This window comes from Ciconia boyciana, chromosome 7 (genome assembly GCF_034638445.1).
Source record: "Ciconia boyciana chromosome 7, ASM3463844v1, whole genome shotgun sequence".
NCBI lineage: Eukaryota > Metazoa > Chordata > Aves > Ciconiiformes > Ciconiidae > Ciconia > Ciconia boyciana.
In genome coordinates, this window is record NC_132940.1 from 61,697,709 (window position 1) to 61,714,536 (window position 16,828).

The window sequence follows — 16,828 nt, forward strand, 5'->3', positions numbered from 1 at the left end:
GAGAGCCAGAGATCCATTAACTCCAACAGCTTCCACCTATGCGATCTCTGATACTTAACGTGACTCAAAAGGTTAGCAAAAACCAAAGTCAACACAATTCTGGATAGTTCTTCAGACTAGCAAAAATCTGCACACCTTTAAAATTGTATGTTTCCAGTTCTGGCAAAGTATTTCTCCCTGGTAGCTGTTCTACAGGGACATGATTGAACATGAACATTGTATAAGGTGTGAAAAGTCCTAGAAAGTACAAGATGTGACACCTAAGACAAGGGAAGTGGTGTTTCTTGCTTACCATCACCAGCTGTGGGAACCAGGCACGGTTCTCTTTTCCCGTGAAAAATCAACCCATTTGGTGCTAAATAAGCTATTTTATTTAATTTTTTCTTTTCATTTTGTTGGTTAGACATCAAAAGTTCTGTTATCATATTCTCTTTCATGGAAATGATGTACTTATTTTACGGTTTACTTTTACTAGCAGTATAAAAATAGAAATTGCTTGGAATTGGGCATTGATAAAACGTAAGAACAGATGGTGCGTGACTTGACCTCGAGGTTTTATCCGTTTCCTCGTTGCCTTTAAAAGCGGTGATGAGAGAGTTGATCCTGAAATTAACACCTTCCACGGTCATCCTGGGGCTGCTTAAACGCAGGCAGACAGTACGCAAGGATTGGGTTTAAATATATTCATTTATAGAACACCAACCAAGAAAATCTTTTCCATTTCTAAAACTGCATTTTTAGGGCTGACTGAGCTGGGAGTGGGTGTAAGTGGAAACTTGGGGATTTAGTTCACAGGCTTCCAGGTGACTCATGGTGCTGTGAGCAAAAAGAAGGGAGCAAGCACAACCTCATCCTGCAGCTTGATGCTGTCTCCGTAGGCCACCATGGAGGTTTATAGGCAGTTGAACAGGACCTGGAGGAAGATGAGGTCTTAATATTTAAATAAGGGACTTGGAAGTTATTACAATGCCGGCTTCTTAGGAGAATAGCTGAATCTGAGCAAAGAAAAAAAATGCTCGGTGCGTTGGAATGAGGGGTTTCTTCATAATGCATTTGTTGGAAAGCACCTGGTTCTCAGCTGGAAAGCATCCCTGTAAATACTGAATTTTTCCCCTCCTTGAATTGTTGGTGCTTTACAGAAAAGACATCCAGTGCAGGAAAAAAATGTGTTTCTTGGCTATGAAAGAAGCACAAAGTAGCGAGTTTATCTTGCATGCACACACAAATATCATGGCATACTGTGTATGTAAATGTGATATCTGTTCCTGCAGCCTTCCCTGCTGCAGGCTGTTAACTCCTTCCATGGGTCTCGGTTACCATGTACTTTTTGGAAATCCATCCCATTTCTATGGAAACAGGCGGGCTGTCAGGGACGTAGAGACGGGAGGGAAGCGGGATGTGCAGCGTGGCTTTGGCAGGCACAGGGCATGGATGCCGGCTCATCCATGGATGCCAGCCCCAAAACGCTTGGAAAGTTTTTGCTGCTGAACCTTTTTGTCACCTGCCGGAGGACAGGCACGAGCCCAGCCGAATTTCGCTTCGGATGTGCTGGGGCGGTGGTGTTCCCCACGGCACGTGTTCCCCGCGGCACGGGCTTGTCCCTGTGGCAGTTGTGCATCAAGGGGCTGCGGCAGCGGCGTTGGGCACAGGGAGCAGCCTGGACTCTGGTGACTCGGTGATGTGAAGGCTGAGGAAGATGTATTTCAGGGAAGGAAAATGTCCCAAGGAAGAAAAACGTGAGCGATACTGTTGCTGCAAGAAGGACTTGGGTTTTGCTGCTGTTACAGCTCTTAACGGAGGTCATACATAAAGCATATCCTGGGGAAGTACTGGAGTAGGAAAAATAAGCTGCTCAATGAAGGGGGAAAAACCACGTCACTTTGATTCTCAAGGCAAAGATTTTCTTTTGCCTGGGAGAAGGTCTTAGCCCCGTTTTCTGTCCTAATAAAGCAATGGCTTTAAAAAGAAAGCAACGCGATGTTGCGAGTTTGTTCCTCTCCAAATTCCTTTGGCAAGCTATTGGCTCTGACATTCCCTGCGATACCTTCAGGTTATGTTTTATTAGCTTGGAAATGGCCCTTTCTTCAGTCCCACCTGAAATGCTGTAGACAATTTAAAACACTTTATTGAAATTGCAGGCAACCTGTACATGATGTCCCAGTGAGGTGTGCTGAAGACCAGGCTTTGGGGGGATGGAGCAATTTGGGGGATGCCATCTTCTGATGAGCCTGAGTATCTGAGGCATTTTCAAACACCCCCTGTTCAAAAGCTCTCCCTAAAGCATCGCATAGCCCACCCGAAGCCTTCCCCATCTCCAGCATTTCAGATCCTCCCAAAACCGGAGCAGCCAGGTGTGCTGAGGGGCATTGCTAGGTCCTGCCGCAGTGATAGGTGTGATAGCAATAACAGCCCAGCAGAATGAAAAATAGGCATTTTGCTGAAGAGCTGACTTTTCCCACTTTCCCAGGGGCATCAATGTTTTGGGCTTAGCCCTGCAAACCCCTAGATAACGGGCAGCAAAAGCGGCATTATGGCTGTATGAGCTCTCCTGCCTGTGATTTACAGGTCCTAAACCAGATTTCCATGACCTGTTGAAATAAAATCTTTGCTCAGACTGTGCTAGTTAGCGTTTGGCTTTGGCACAAGGAAAGCAACAGTCCCACCTTTTCCAGCTCTGAATTACTCTGGTGGTCGCTGGTCCATGTCAGCTGCCCCATGCCAACCAGCGCTGCTCCCAGCGCTGTCCTGCCAGCCTTGGCTGCAAGGTGGGAGAGTGGGAAAAGCAAACTCTCGCCTGCCTGACATCCCAGAGCAGGCTTTTAAGGCAGGTGTTACATGCAGACAAGTTGGTTTTTACCTGCATTGACTTTTGCCTCTGGCCCTGCGGCTTCTCCGCTAACAGGTCTTGTGGCTGTGCTGTGCTTCTGCCTGCAAGAAGAGAGCAGAGCCAGGCCCCGCTCCTCTCGTTTTCTGTTGCTCATGGACATTCACAAATCCAATCTAATGTTTTTCCTGATTAGTTATGGGGGAGGAGGAGCAAATGTTCACAGGGGGCTTGAAAAGGGCACCACAGGGTCAGGCACTGGGTCTGCTAATTAGAAAGTCTTATATATACACACATACACAAAATTATTGTTATTTCAGTGCTCTGAGCTCTCTTTTCGCTGTTTGTTTTCCAGTATGGTATGGGAAGTAGCACCAAAGCCTCTTTCACCCCCTTTGTGGACACCAGAGTGTATCAGACCTCACCTACTGATGAAGATGAAGATGAGGATGAAGAGTCATCTGCTACTGGTAGGAGGCAGTGGGGCCAGTTTGAGAGGGGAGGGCCTCGTGGAAACCAGGTTGTGGAGCCTGAATGACCCCACTGAACCTCTTCTACGTTTCACTTACTCTTGTCCAAACATTGCTCATGTCTGCATCCTTGTGCTCTCCAGTTTCCATCCAACTTCTTCTCCCCCACCAGTGAAATGCCACCAGAAAGGTCCAGGAGAAAACAGGGAACAGCAAAAATCCACCCGCCCGTCTGCCTGGGCAGCCAGGAGAAATGTTCCTGGCAGAACTGGGAGGTAGTAATTGTTCCAAAAGCTGGCAGTTCCTCAGAAGTCATTGAACATGGCTGGATGTGGGCAGGTGGGCAGCGAATAGTGCTGGTCAGCTCGGTAGGCAGGGCTGGAGGTCTGGGAACATCACCTGCTGACGAGTTTGGTGGTGGTTCCAACCCATGAGAAAATCCTGATGATCCCTCTTCAAACTAATAGCTCGTAACGTAGTGATGACATCAGAAAATAAACCAAGTATTGTCTTCCTATTCCAAAAAAACCTGAGAGGAGAGGTACATACAATTAATCCATCACACCTCACTGTTTTGTTGTGTTTCCTTGCAAGCCCTCTTCACCAGCGAGCTGCTCAGACAGGAGCAGGCCAAGCTGAACGAAGCCCGGAAGATCTCAGTGGTGAACGTCAACCCCACCAACATCCGTCCCCACAGTGACACCCCGGAGATCCGGAAATACAAGAAACGCTTCAACTCGGAGATACTCTGTGCTGCTTTATGGGGTAAGCCCCTTAGCACGCCGTGCCCTCAGCAAAGCTCTCCAGAGCATGTGGCTGGCGATGAAACGGGAATGTGTCATCGCAGAACCAAGCCCCTGCCTCTGGTTGTCCCCGTCTCCATCCCGGGCAAGGCTAATGGCCCTGAGTCTCTGCGCTGTAAGAGTGACTCTTCATGTTCATGGGAAGATCACAGCCTTAGCTGGGATCAGGCACTCTCTCGGTGGTAGCAGAGACGAGCTCGGGGTGTTGTCATCCTTGGGAGCAACCATGGCTCCCGGTGCCCATTGCCCTCTCCTCATCAGGTGTGAATCTGCTGGTGGGCACAGAAAATGGCCTGATGCTGCTGGATCGAAGCGGACAAGGGAAGGTCTACAACCTGATCAACAGACGGCGATTTCAACAGATGGACGTACTCGAGGGTCTTAACGTCCTCGTGACAATATCAGGTACGCCTCTTGTGCTCTCACCCTGTTGTTAACTTTCTTGGCCGTATTCTTGAGCGGTTCCAGCTTAGACAAAGCCTGCCCACCGCTGTCAGAGGGAAGCTGCCAGGGGAGGTTGGAGGTGGTTTATTCCAGAATCAAAGGCGTTAGATCTGTAAGAATGCCTCCGAGAGTAATTTGCTCCCATCACCGGCTGGCTCCACTTCATCTGCAACACTCCATCCTCCTTTAGCAGGGAAGGGAAGGTGCAGGATACAGGCAGATACCCCAGCAAGGTGGGTAGTCACGGTTTGAGGGGGCAGTGAGCTCTGCTTTTGGGTCTGTTTGCCTCTAGCCAAGGCATCGTGAGGGCCACGGGCTTGTCACTGTCCCTGGGTTCAGCCAGGAGCTCCGGAGCTCTCAAATCAGGCTCATGGGGTGATTTCTGGCAAAAAGGCAAAAACTCTGTAGTCCAGTCTCCCAGGAGACCACCCAGCATCCTCCCTGCAGAGCAGCCGTGAAGCACACGGGTGGCAGAGCAGGGGCACAGCCTTCTCCTGCTGATGCCTGCCCCGCAAAGCTCACAGAGGACAGCAAGAGAAATGCTCGTTAGGAAAATGGCTTGATATCATCCTTCTCTTTACTTTTGTGTTGTTCAAAACCCCCCCGGGCTCACTCTGCATTCGCCGGCAAATTCCTGCTCCCTCCATTCAGATAAGGCTCTTAAAAAATGCTGCTTCGTTATCTACCTTGCTCTGCAGCTCCCCTGTGGTTTTGGGGATACAGCTGTAGGAAGAAGGGGTGGAAGATGAATGGGGGGGTAGCACTCCCCAGGGAGCACCAGCCCCTGAGACGGCGCTGGGGACAAGCCCTGGGGACTTGTGGAAGCCCACAAGCAGGCAGAGCCCCTGGTTTATGGTTTGGATGCTCTCCCACCAGCCTCAGCGCGAGCTGTGTCCTGTCCCTGTAGCGGGGCCTTTGCAGCAGCGGGGAGGTTTATAGCCAGACCGCAGCCATCCAAGAGGCGTGCAGAAATCCTCAGCATTGCAGAGCCCAGCACCAGGCTCGTCAGCAAACGGTGGTGCCTGTCGCAGACCAAGGAGCTCGTGTCTCAGCTCCAGGGTGGAATTAATGTTGTAAAGGAGAAGAGAGGGAAAGAAAGCAGGTAGTGGAGTGGTAAGAGAGCTGGGGTCACAGCCCCGCTGTGCCCGACTGTCTCTCCGTGAACACTGATTTATAGGAAGAAGAACATTTCCAGCCTGCGGTGAGCGAGAGCCTGGCTCCTCTGGCATCCACCTGCAGCCTGGGAGACAGAGGTCTGGGCTCTGCTTTCCATACCTTTTTCCCCATTAAAAAAAAAATCCACAATGACTGAATTACTATTTTCAACTTCATTGTGAAACGAACTTTAATTTTATCATCTTGTGAGTGAAAATAAGCACTGAAATCTCAGCATTTCCAGTGCACACGTGCACTGCTCTGACAGGGAAGTTTCCTTTGCCAACAGGAAAGAAGAACAAGCTGCGCGTGTACTATCTCTCCTGGCTGAGAAACAGGATTTTACACAACGACCCTGAAGTGGAGAAGAAGCAGGGCTGGATCACGGTCGGGGACCTGGAGGGATGCATCCACTACAAAGTCGGTGAGTGGCCTCTCCAGAAAAAAATGTCTGGATGGATGCATTTTTGTTCTCTAGTCTTGGATCTGACCTCCCAGTTTCTCTTAAAGGTATGGGTAGACCGCAGCCACAAAGAAATTTCTTATTCCTCTGTATGTATTAGGTGGACACTTCACCAAATGAGAACCAACAGATAGCCTGAGAAACTGTTCCTGGAGATGAGTTGTTCAGTCTTGTTGGAAAGAAAGTAAATGTTTTTAAAATGGGTTTTGTTTTTATTTTAGTGAAATATGAAAGAATCAAGTTCTTGGTGATTGCCTTAAAGAATGCTGTAGAGATCTACGCTTGGGCTCCTAAACCATATCACAAGTTTATGGCATTTAAGGTATGTTTATCTTTTAACCAAAATACACTCTGTGATTGTAAATACCTGAGATTTCTGTACTCTGCAGAGCAGAAAAGCATCTTCCTTATGTAGCTGCGCTCCTCGGGATGCCTGGCAGGCATGGGAGGTGGGATACATTTTGGCTGAAGAGATGGGATACACTCTGCTTATGGCTAGCAATTAAGCATTAATATTAGCTTGTGCTGGCAGGCTTTACTTGGGAAATTTGCAGAAAGCTGACCAAATGTCCATGAGTAAAACTGAGTTGGGGTTGGGGGGGGGGGGTGGGGGGGCGAGGCTGGGGGTGTTTGGGGTTTTGGTTTTTTTTGTTTTTTTTTTTTTTTAACTTCCGACTAATTTTTCACATATCATATGAAAACAGGTTGGCATTATTTTCCATTCTTATTTTGCAAGGTCCTCTCCCCTTCTGCAATGTGGATTCTGTTTCAAGACAGAAAGTCCAGGAGAATGACCCACTCTTTCTCTTTCTCTTTTTCTCTCTCTTTTCATCTACCTCAGTTTCCTTCAGTGAGACCTGTCTCCTCTATAACCTGCCAACGGGTATTTTGTACTTAGCACTTTAAAGCACTTTTCGTCCTAAGCTCTGTGCAGAGACAAGTCACAAGGGGCAATGCCTTCTGGAGACATTCATGCTGAGTAATCGCATTTTGCATCCTTCCAGCACAAATGGGCTTATTCAGTATTAGGTCACATTTGCTTTTTCTGAACAAAAGCCAGAATAAATGGGCTCCGTGACACGGAGAGCTCAGCAGCATTAAAAGAGCCTGGGATCCAGCCTCCGCCGGCTCTGGCGAGGATGCTGGTTAGTGCTCCTGGTGCTGCTCCTCCAGTCTGGGGGGGCTGAGCATCCTTTCCTTGCCTTGTAGGCAGGGATCTGTTGGGACGGTGGGAAATACCACCCACTGATTCCCCATCAGGAGTCAGAGTGGTCCTTGCACAGAGAGCCAGGAGCCTGTTTTTCTCCCTGGGGGTGTTTCACCCTCCTGCTGAGGACCTAAGCCATGGAGAGGTAGTCTGTCCTGGATCGGTCTATGCCAGGGAGCTGGTCCCAGCCTGCATCCAGCAGGTTAGATTGAGCAGGGATAAGTAGGTCTTTGCTAATCTGACTCATTTCAGCTGCCCAAACCAGAGCGGTGATCCCTGCCAAGAGGGGAGGTGGGTGGTCGCAGCTCTCTGCAGACTTTGATCTTGTTACCCTGAGCAGCACCGGCATCGGGGGGTCCCCGCGCACTGTCTGTACGCACGCTCGTATAAAATTGAGCTGTCGCCTTCCTTTAGAGACCAAATCCTCAGGCCAGCCTTGGGCTCCTGGGGGAAGAGAGCTGTGCTTGGCAAGGGTGAGCGCTTATCTGCTGGGATGGCTGGAGCAAGTGGGTAATACCCTCCGAGGCATCTGACGTAGGAACAGGGAGACAGGAATATAAATAACCACATATTTAGTAGGAAACACAGTCAAACAAATATGATTTCAAAACCGTATCAGGCTGCTGCTATGGGCATTTGTTGGTTTTCTGTGATACTCACTGAAGGGATTATAAAAGTCTTTTGCAGATCTCCAGCACAAGCCGTTGCTCGTGGATCTCACTGTAGAAGAGGGTCAGAGGCTCAAGGTTATCTTTGGATCACACACTGGTTTCCATGTGATTGATGTAGATTCTGGGAACTCTTACGATATCTACATACCATCTCACGTGAGTACAGGGGGGAGCGGTGCTGCATGACTAACGCAGGTCATTAGCAAGGTTTGGACGGGTCCTTGGTGGCTCAGAAATGGTGACCAGTCAGGTGACATCTTGCCATGACAGTCTCTGGTGACAGTCTCCGGTGCCATTTTCATTGATACTCGCTTAAAGAGGACTCGGAGTTATCACATACTTCATGGTCATTATTTGCACAGGCTATTTCTGTCCTCGTGCCTGAGCAGTCAGGTTTAAGGGTCCCACAGAAAGGAGAATCTGTCCATACGCTCCCTGGAGCGGTAATGGGGCTCTCTGTAGGGCAAGATACCATGCAACCTGGTTCTTGGTTGTTGGACAACATAGACCCACCAAGAGCTGGATGCCCAGCGCACTGTCCCGTTGCACGGTGTCCCAGATGTGGTCACCAACACTTACTTGTTCCTGCTGAGGCAGAGCAGTTTGCCCAGGTGAGGGTTGCAGGATTAGGGTAGCCCAAATCTCAGTAAGCCTGCTGCTCAAAACTCCCAAACCCCCTGAGAGCAGGGACTCACCACAGGACCTCTCTCAGGTCCATCAGCTATTTCAAGAGAGAACCAGTGCTACAAAAAATACTGTAGGTGCGGATTTTCTTGTTGGCTCATTTAAGCTCCATCCGTGCTGTTGGCCCAAGCAGCACGAGAAACTGGTCTAGGAGAAACTGGGTCGCTAATCAAATCCAGGAACTGCTGAATCTGATCTGAGCAGCAGAGCCTCCTCTGCGAGAGCTGGCAAGAAGCGTAGGCAGAAATACTGGGGCAGTTTGGGATGGTTTTGTTGTCTAGCTATGGAAGGGCAGACATGGGTGGAAAGTCACTGTAGCTGTCCTTGGAGCTAGAGACTGATGGCTTAAAAAGATGGGAATATTTCCTCCCTAGGGCTAGCTGTAAAATTCTGAGTTTATTTGCCTTAATTTGAATAGGAGATGGATTCATCAGTCAGCAGTCACTTACTTGTGTTACAGCCAAGTGTCAGCCATCAGTCTCGGGGGCGTATATGTTGTGATCTCTCTATAATTGCTGAACCTGTTTATCCTTGATGTATCAGACAGCTTTGATAGTAGGGTAAACATGACAGTTTATTCCCCTTCAAGCTTATCTCTGAAAGCCAGTGCCTGTTTGTTGAATCGAGGGAGGTTTTGTTCTCGGATTGGTTTGGGGGGTGGTTTTTCTAAGGCTCTGCTCCCTTCCCCCTCCCCCCTTCCTCCATTCAATATAATTCTGACTTTTAGGGTTTATTTTAACTGCAGATTCAGGGCAATATTACTCCTCACGCCATTGTCATCCTGCCTAAAACAGACGGGATGGAGATGCTTGTGTGCTATGAGGATGAAGGTGTATATGTGAACACCTATGGACGGATAACTAAAGATGTGGTGCTCCAGTGGGGAGAAATGCCTACTTCTGTGGGTAGGTCAACCCTTCCTCTTCACCTGCATAAAATACAAATGACAAGTAAGATGAGGAGTCAGGGATGCTGAGATGGAATCATTTGGGCTTTTGTTTATCAAAGGAGATTTCTCTCAGCCAGATAAGAGATGCAATTGCTAAATTTCTACAGTTTGGTCCTCTGCAATAAGAGCAAGTGACTTCTTGAAGATTTGAACTCTGGTTCATCTTAAGTATAAGATAAGTATAAGATAATATAAGCTGTTGCACTGGTGGGATACTGTGTTGAGTGGAAGAAGGGCTGAGTGCGGAGCTGAGAGCACTTGGGTTGCTCTTCAGGCTCTGCTGTTGCTCAGCTCCGTGACCCACAGAGAGGGAAGCCACTGCCCAGCTCCTCACCCACAGAAATCGGAAGGTGTGATACTTCTTCTCTTTAAATTACTCGGCAATTTCTGGATGAAAATTGCTGTGTAGAGGCTATTATCCTTGCGGGCACACAGCTGGGCACCTGTGCCTCCTGCAGTCAGAGCTCTGCCATTGATCTACATGAACTTTGAATAACAGCTGATGAGGGCTTTTCTGCCTGTTGCGTAATATTTGGCTCCACACATGTTGTAACACCTACCAAACGCTTCCTTTTGACAGCCTACATTCATTCCAATCAAATAATGGGCTGGGGAGAGAAAGCTATTGAAATCCGGTCAGTGGAGACGGGACATTTGGATGGAGTATTTATGCACAAGCGAGCTCAAAGGTTAAAGTTTCTATGTGAAAGAAATGATAAGGTGAGTCCACTTCAAAGCTTGTATCCATGCTTTAAGCTACAGCCAGCTACTTTTAGACTTTAAGTCTGGTTTATCTTGAGGTTAATAATTAATCTGAAGGTCCTGTTTAATAAGCAGTGCTTATTAAATAAACCCACTCCCAGTTAATTCTCTCCAGTGGATGCAGACCTCTGCTTGTGGTGGGAAGATCTGCAAGATCTGAGATCTGCGTTGACTTGGCTTGACTTTCTCCCAAGTCTTGCGTCTGAACGTTAACTATTGAGGCTGCCAAGTAAACTCTGCAAAAGCTGAGAAATGGCAGCACTAAGGATGTGTAAGTGACCCTGATTTGAGCTCTGGTGCAACAACATTTTGATGCATTTTTAGTTTTGTGATCTTAAAACTATTTTTTCTGTGGAGCCCCATCTTTTTCTGTGGACAGCATTGATAAATACTGCTCTGGAGGGGCACCAGAGCTGCATGGGGAACGCGACTGTCGTGTAGATGATGCCTGCCATGGGTGTTGCTGATGGGCAAGGGGTGCAGGGAATGAGGGAAGGAGAAATTGCTGGAGGAAAAGGAATATTTGCATGGAAGATGGTTGAATGCCAAGGTCTGTTTCTGCTGTTGGTATTTCCTCATCTCACAAGGTTTCACTGAGATAAATCAGGACCATGCAGCAGGGAGTTCTTTCGTAACGAGCACGATCACGAAATGTGAAGAAACTGATTGCTCTGTCCCCAGAGCAGGGTTAATAACATGCAATAAATAAGGTTTGAGGCCACGATCAGTTTATTGACCAGTTGAGCATGGCCCTACCTGTTGCATGGAGTTAGGCTGGAGCTCTGCAGAAAAAATGTATCCTAACCTTGCAATTGGGAGTATACCATGGGAAGCTGCCCAAGAAGCTGAATTTAAGTTGCCCAAATACCCCTAGTTTGCTTTTTTCTAACTTTTGAGTGCTTGACTCTGCAGGTTTTATACAGTTTTTTTAAAGGGTTGTTCTTCTGGTTTGCTCCTGTTGATTTTCTCTCCTTTTCTAAGAAAACTGGAAAAAATCCCACCTCAATCTTTCTAAAATACAGAAACCAACTGATCAGTGGTGGCTTTGAAATACTAAATATGGATGTTTCTCTTTCTGTAGAAATGGTTAACGATCAAAGTTGTGTGAAGATTGAATAATTTTTGGTTTTAAAAAGGACAGAGGCTTCAGAATGTCCCCTGAAATATTTGCAAATTATAACTTACTTATTTTTTAAGACTTCCGTTGGGGTCAAATGCTGGTGGATCCTGACGGAAGCACCAAAAGGTGTATTCTTCATAGAGAGTCCTGATACGTTTCTGTGCTTTGAGCATATTGAAGGAAAGTAGTTTTCCAGAGCTTTATTTTCAGAAACAGCTGAAATACCAGGACTAACTTTTCCATAGAAAACCATTTCAAACTCCTGTGCAGGATATTGACCCAAATGGTTAACCTTTAGCAAGATCCAAACCACTGACAGCATTCTTATTAATATTGCATAATAAATGGTGCCGTGGCAGTAAAATCTGATAAACTTGGTATTTTTAAGGCATTTCAAACCTTGCTCTCTTTGGTAGTGATAGCAAGGGAGGTTTTATTACCGTGCTTACTAATACGTGGTTCGATTTGATCCGAGTCCTGCATGGGTTAGCTCTGGCCCCTGAGCTCCGTGGAAAACTGAGAACCAGGCAGTGGGTCTGCATAAAACGTCTGCTGTCGAGTGGAGAAAAGGAGCAGGGAGGGAGGTTTGGGCAGAGGAAGCCCCAGGCTGTGGGGCAGCTCCTGCTTTCCTCGCTCACTGAGACAGTTAACAGACTTTTTCTTATGATAACAAAAATTATTAATAAGGGGGTTTTTTGCTTCGAAACAGGTATTTTTTGCATCGGTGAGATCCGGAGGAAGCAGCCAAGTGTTTTTCATGACCCTCAACAGAAACTCCATGATGAACTGGTAACAGAGGAGCACTTGGCACTCACCGCCATGGCATTATTTCTAATTTAAAGGACATTAAACACATGGACTAACACTGTAGAGGCAGATGCGGAGGGCGCCGAGGAACACGGCTCCCCCAGCGCCGCCAGCCCCGGGGCGGGGGCTGTGGGCAGGGATGGACTTTCGCGCTTGGACCCCCTGAGGTCTCCTGATTACGCTGTGTTATAGTGGGTTATGAGTTTTCTTTTTGGGTTTTTTTGTTTGTTTGTTTTGTTTTGTTTTTAATTTTACTTTTTTTTTTGTCCCCTACTTTGTAAGAACGGGGAAAGAAACAGTGTCCAAAAGTCTGTTTTTAATTCTGTCTGCCTGCTAGCATCAAATATATAGTATGTTGTAAAGTTACCAATTAAATCTGGTGAGAGACAGCACAATAAATGTACCTTTTATCTTTGTGATGAAGGCCATAACCGTATAGCTGGGTAATTTTAGAAATCTTTTGCCTTCACCAACATTTACATGTTGCTTTTGGCAGCAACGGCTTAATGGATTTTTAAAGAAGAGAAAAAATAATAGGTTTTTTTCCCCTCTTTTGGGAAATGGATTTTAAATGGCTAAACTACTAGCCTTAGACTAATAAAAATCAGCTACCATTTTTGTCAAGTCTGTCAATCCATATTTCTATATGGATCTTCACATAATGGTGTGTCTTGATAGGGCCAGAGGTGCCATTTGTTGTTGCTCCGGAGGTGCCTGCCTGCCCCGGGGCTTGGCCACGGGCACCGGGACGGGGGATCGGAGGAGGAGAGGACGGCGGGGTGGTTGGAGGAGCCCCGCGCTCGCCCCCGAGGCGGGATGTGCGGCCGCAGATGGCTCCCGGGATGCCGTGGGCGCCGGACCCCGATGCCGAAGCCGGTGCGAGCTGTGGGCACTCGTCCCCCCGAGCCCGGAGCCGGGCGCTGGCATGCGGAGGCAGCTGGAGCGGGGATGGGGACCATGAAACGAGCTGCCCGTCCCCTGCGTTGCTGGATTGGGCTTGTAAAGAGCTTAAAAAAATATATATATGTGTGGTTTCTTCGGCCGAGGGTCTGAATCTCTACTCGTTTTCCGCCCCCTCCACTCCCTAGGAATTACCCAACATACAGTGAAAGACAACATCTGTGCCGAACCGTGTGTGTGTGTTTAGTTCAGGTTGAATCGTGTCCTTATAAACTCTGCTCAGTTGATTTCAGTTTTCGGTGCGTATCTGGGGTTTTCTTTCTCAGTAGCTGCAAGCATGGCCGCCTGTGGTGTTGGGGTGTCGCATAACAAGGTCTGTGTTGCTGGTTTTAACCTACCTCGTTTCGGTTGGGGTTTGTTTTTTGGTTTGGTTTAATTTTTTTTTCCGTTCCGCTGTCGATCACAGCGCTGTTACCTCCAGCGACATATAGAGAGCTTAACTGGCAATCTTGGTGTACTCAGTAACGATGGCTTTATTAAAAAATGATTAAATCAACAGGACTTGGTCAAACTTGAATCTTTATCAAGGGTAAGAGATGATGCGGGGTGGCGGGGACGGGATGGGTTGGGCCACCCTCGCCCAAAGCGTCCCGCGGGCAGGGCTGCAGGGCAGCGGTACCCATGCGGGCAGGGCATCGCGGTTCGGTACCGGCAGGGATCGCCAGCGGTGGGACCCCGGCAGGACACGGCGTCCGGAGGAGCGCGGCAAGAGGCACTTTGCAGGTGCTTTCTTCACCCACCGGGCACCTTCCCGCTGGCCCGGTGCAGCCTGCCCAGTGCCCGGCTAAGCGCCCTGCAAAGTGAAGGGACGGCCGTAAGACTGTGGTTTAGTCCCGGAATTAAAACCCCATACAAGTCCCATCACGGACACTGATTGCCCCCAGCTCTTCATTGGTGAAAATATAAATAAAATAAAACCCAGAGCTTTTTACTAAGTAATGTTGCAAACTGATAACTCTTCTTTTTTTTTTAACTCCCCCTTGAAGTGACAAATACACAGCTTTGGATGGTTATTTCTTTTTGTTGTGGGTTTTTGGGTACAGTGACAAAATAGAAGGGAATCGTTGTGTTTAAACATAAGGTAGTTCGTGAATGTATTTTTTAAAATCTTAAGAGTCATTTGAAACATAAAGCATAAGAAACCAATATTAACAAAGTCTTGTCTATGGAGTGTGTACATGGACATACCATAGAGCAAACGCATTTCTGGTGCCAATAAAAGACAAAACTTCAACGTTAAGCCATGCCTTTTATATTTTTGTAAATAAAACCTGGGGTGCTAACCGTTAGCAGGCCATGGAGGTAAAGTGGCTTGTCAGGGCTCCGAGTCACGATGCCCTTTGCCTGGAGGGTCTCGGGAAAGCAGCAGTTCTGGGCAGGATGAGTGCGGGGGGACAGGGCATGTCCCCTGCGATGCTGCCCGGCAGCGAGCAGCGGCTGAGGGATGTCTCGATGGACCATCACCACTTGAAAACTTCGGCTCTTCTACAAAATCAATCCACGATTATTATAAAGACATGCTTTCTCCTCCAAATATTCCTAGCTTTGATTTGCTTGCCTTTTGTTGTAAGTAAAGTAACGCTTGTGGTTGATCAATGCTATCAGAAACTGCGTCATTTTAGTGTTTAAATAAATAAAACCTGGGGCTCTTTTTAACACCCTGTTTCTGGGAGTTCTTACCTGGGAAACAAAACTGTTACTCGTTCAGCTGAGCAGTGCTGCAGGAGGAAAGAGAGAAACAACATCCGTGCGTGCAGGAGTCACCTGAGCCCGTTGCAGATGCAGTTATTTACAGAGTTGCCGTGAAATATTGCATGAACTTCGGGGCCAAGTCGAACCCTCCATGGTAAATGAAAGAAAAGCCCCGAGAGCTGGCGTGAGGCCGTGCTCGGCCGCAGGGTTACCCCCAGCGCACTGCGGGCACCGGGGAGATGCTGGGTACCATTCCCAAGGTAAAGGATGCTCAGAGGTAAGGCTGTAGCAGCTACTCGTGGGAATTGAATGTGTTTTCAAGCCTGTTTCAGAATGATTCTCAAATGGCATTTTTCTTGTTGCGAGGTGGTTTGGGGGTTGATCATACTATGTATTTTGGGACAGAGAGGGGATGCTTGAGGTGACTCTGGCCCCGGCCCCAGAGCTGGGCTGGTTGCTGGTACAGTTGACGTTGCCGTGCTGCAATTCCTTGTCTTGGCCTGAGCCCACGCGGGTCCCTTGCTGCAGGTGCAACAATTTGTGCGGTGATGCTACGTATTTGGGGCCAACATGAGCATCACATAGGCCAGCAGTGAGCAGCAGCGGGGACTGAATCTGCTTGTTCCTGAAGGTGTGGTGTGGACCTCCATTCCACACCGTGCCTGTGCCCAGGACGATAAGCCACTCGCCTGGGGACACGGCTCCTCTGAGGAGATCCAGCAGAGGTGTTCTCAGCAATAAGGATGCGGTTCGAGGCGTAGGATGCCTGTCGATGCCTCTGGTCACTGCCCTGCGTACCGCTGCAGGGCTGCCGCTTCCCGTCTTCTCTGTTGCGACCTACTGCAGAAGAGGTTTGCTGGGTTTGCTTCCCAATTTTTCTTTTCTGGGAGATGCTGCTCCACCCAGAGCTGGGGGAGCGGGAAGGGCCCCATTAAGCTCCCCTGGTTTAACGCCACTAGTTTTTGCTGGAAGGGTACAAGGCCAACACACCGACATATTTACAGCTGTGCTGTAAACGCACCAAATTCTCCCTCTCAAATGTGTTTTGTCAGCCTGAAGCCCCTGTCCTGCGGGTGGCCCCAGCACTGCTGCCTGCCCCGGCTGCTGTGCGCATAGAGAGAAAAAACAAATATACATTGTGTTCTTTTTGTGCCAGCTTCTGATGTGCCTCATCAGCCTGCTCTTACCCGGAAAGCCACAACCTTATGGTCTGGATCTTCCCTTTTTTTTCCTTTTTGTTTTTGTTTTGGTCTATGTTCCATTTTTTTCCTTTTTTTAACATCAAAGCTGCCTCTGGATGACCCAAAGGCAGTAAAACGGGTATGCAAATTACCCCAGCTGCAGAAAAAGCCTCTGTCCTCGTGGATTCTTTAAATTACTTACACTGATGTGACGGCATGTTCAGTTGTTGAAAAGCAAAGCCTGACCATAAACTTTAACCTATTCCTTTTATCACATAGTGTTAGATTTAGCAACAACACCAATTATAGTAGACACGACATATAGTAGGCAATAAGCACGGCAATTCTGCATGACAGGAGCATTACACATAGTTCTTACACTTCATTAATAAGTAACATACTTAGCAATAATGCAAGCACTGTTGTTTGCAAATAATGTAAATGATGCCCATCACAAAACGTTAAGATTCATGCTACAAGGTGCAGTCACCCAGGGTTAAGGGGCTGGATGCTGTTTCGGATTCCTGCCATTTACCGATTTTGCACACTCGGGCAATGAGAAGCCACGAGAGCAGTTTGGAGCAGCTTCTTGCCGAGAGCCCTGGAGAAAAGCCACAAAACCCTACAGCACCGGCC

The 16,828-nt window shown here is 48.0% G+C and overlaps 1 protein-coding gene across 5 annotated transcripts in view; it reads left to right on the plus strand.

The window, feature by feature from the left end:
• TNIK (TRAF2 and NCK interacting kinase) overlaps positions 1-13,815 on the plus strand; it is a 167,502-nt gene extending 153,687 nt beyond the window's left edge. For 4 of the 5 annotated variants that reach the window (XM_072868177.1, XM_072868176.1, XM_072868179.1 and 1 more), the window contains 9 exons: positions 3,180-3,294; positions 3,889-4,059; positions 4,359-4,502; positions 5,986-6,120; positions 6,381-6,481; positions 8,044-8,193; positions 9,467-9,626; positions 10,251-10,390; positions 12,262-13,815. In XM_072868177.1, the coding sequence (XP_072724278.1) occupies positions 3,180-3,294; positions 3,889-4,059; positions 4,359-4,502; positions 5,986-6,120; positions 6,381-6,481; positions 8,044-8,193; positions 9,467-9,626; positions 10,251-10,390; positions 12,262-12,345 (1,200 nt within the window). In that variant the 3' untranslated portion in view covers positions 12,346-13,815. The remainder of the gene's footprint in view (positions 1-3,179; positions 3,295-3,888; positions 4,060-4,358; positions 4,503-5,985; positions 6,121-6,380; positions 6,482-8,043; positions 8,194-9,466; positions 9,627-10,250; positions 10,391-12,261) is intronic. The other variant, XR_012043487.1, reaches the window with a different exon arrangement.
• The last annotated feature ends 3,013 nt before the right edge of the window (positions 13,816-16,828 follow it).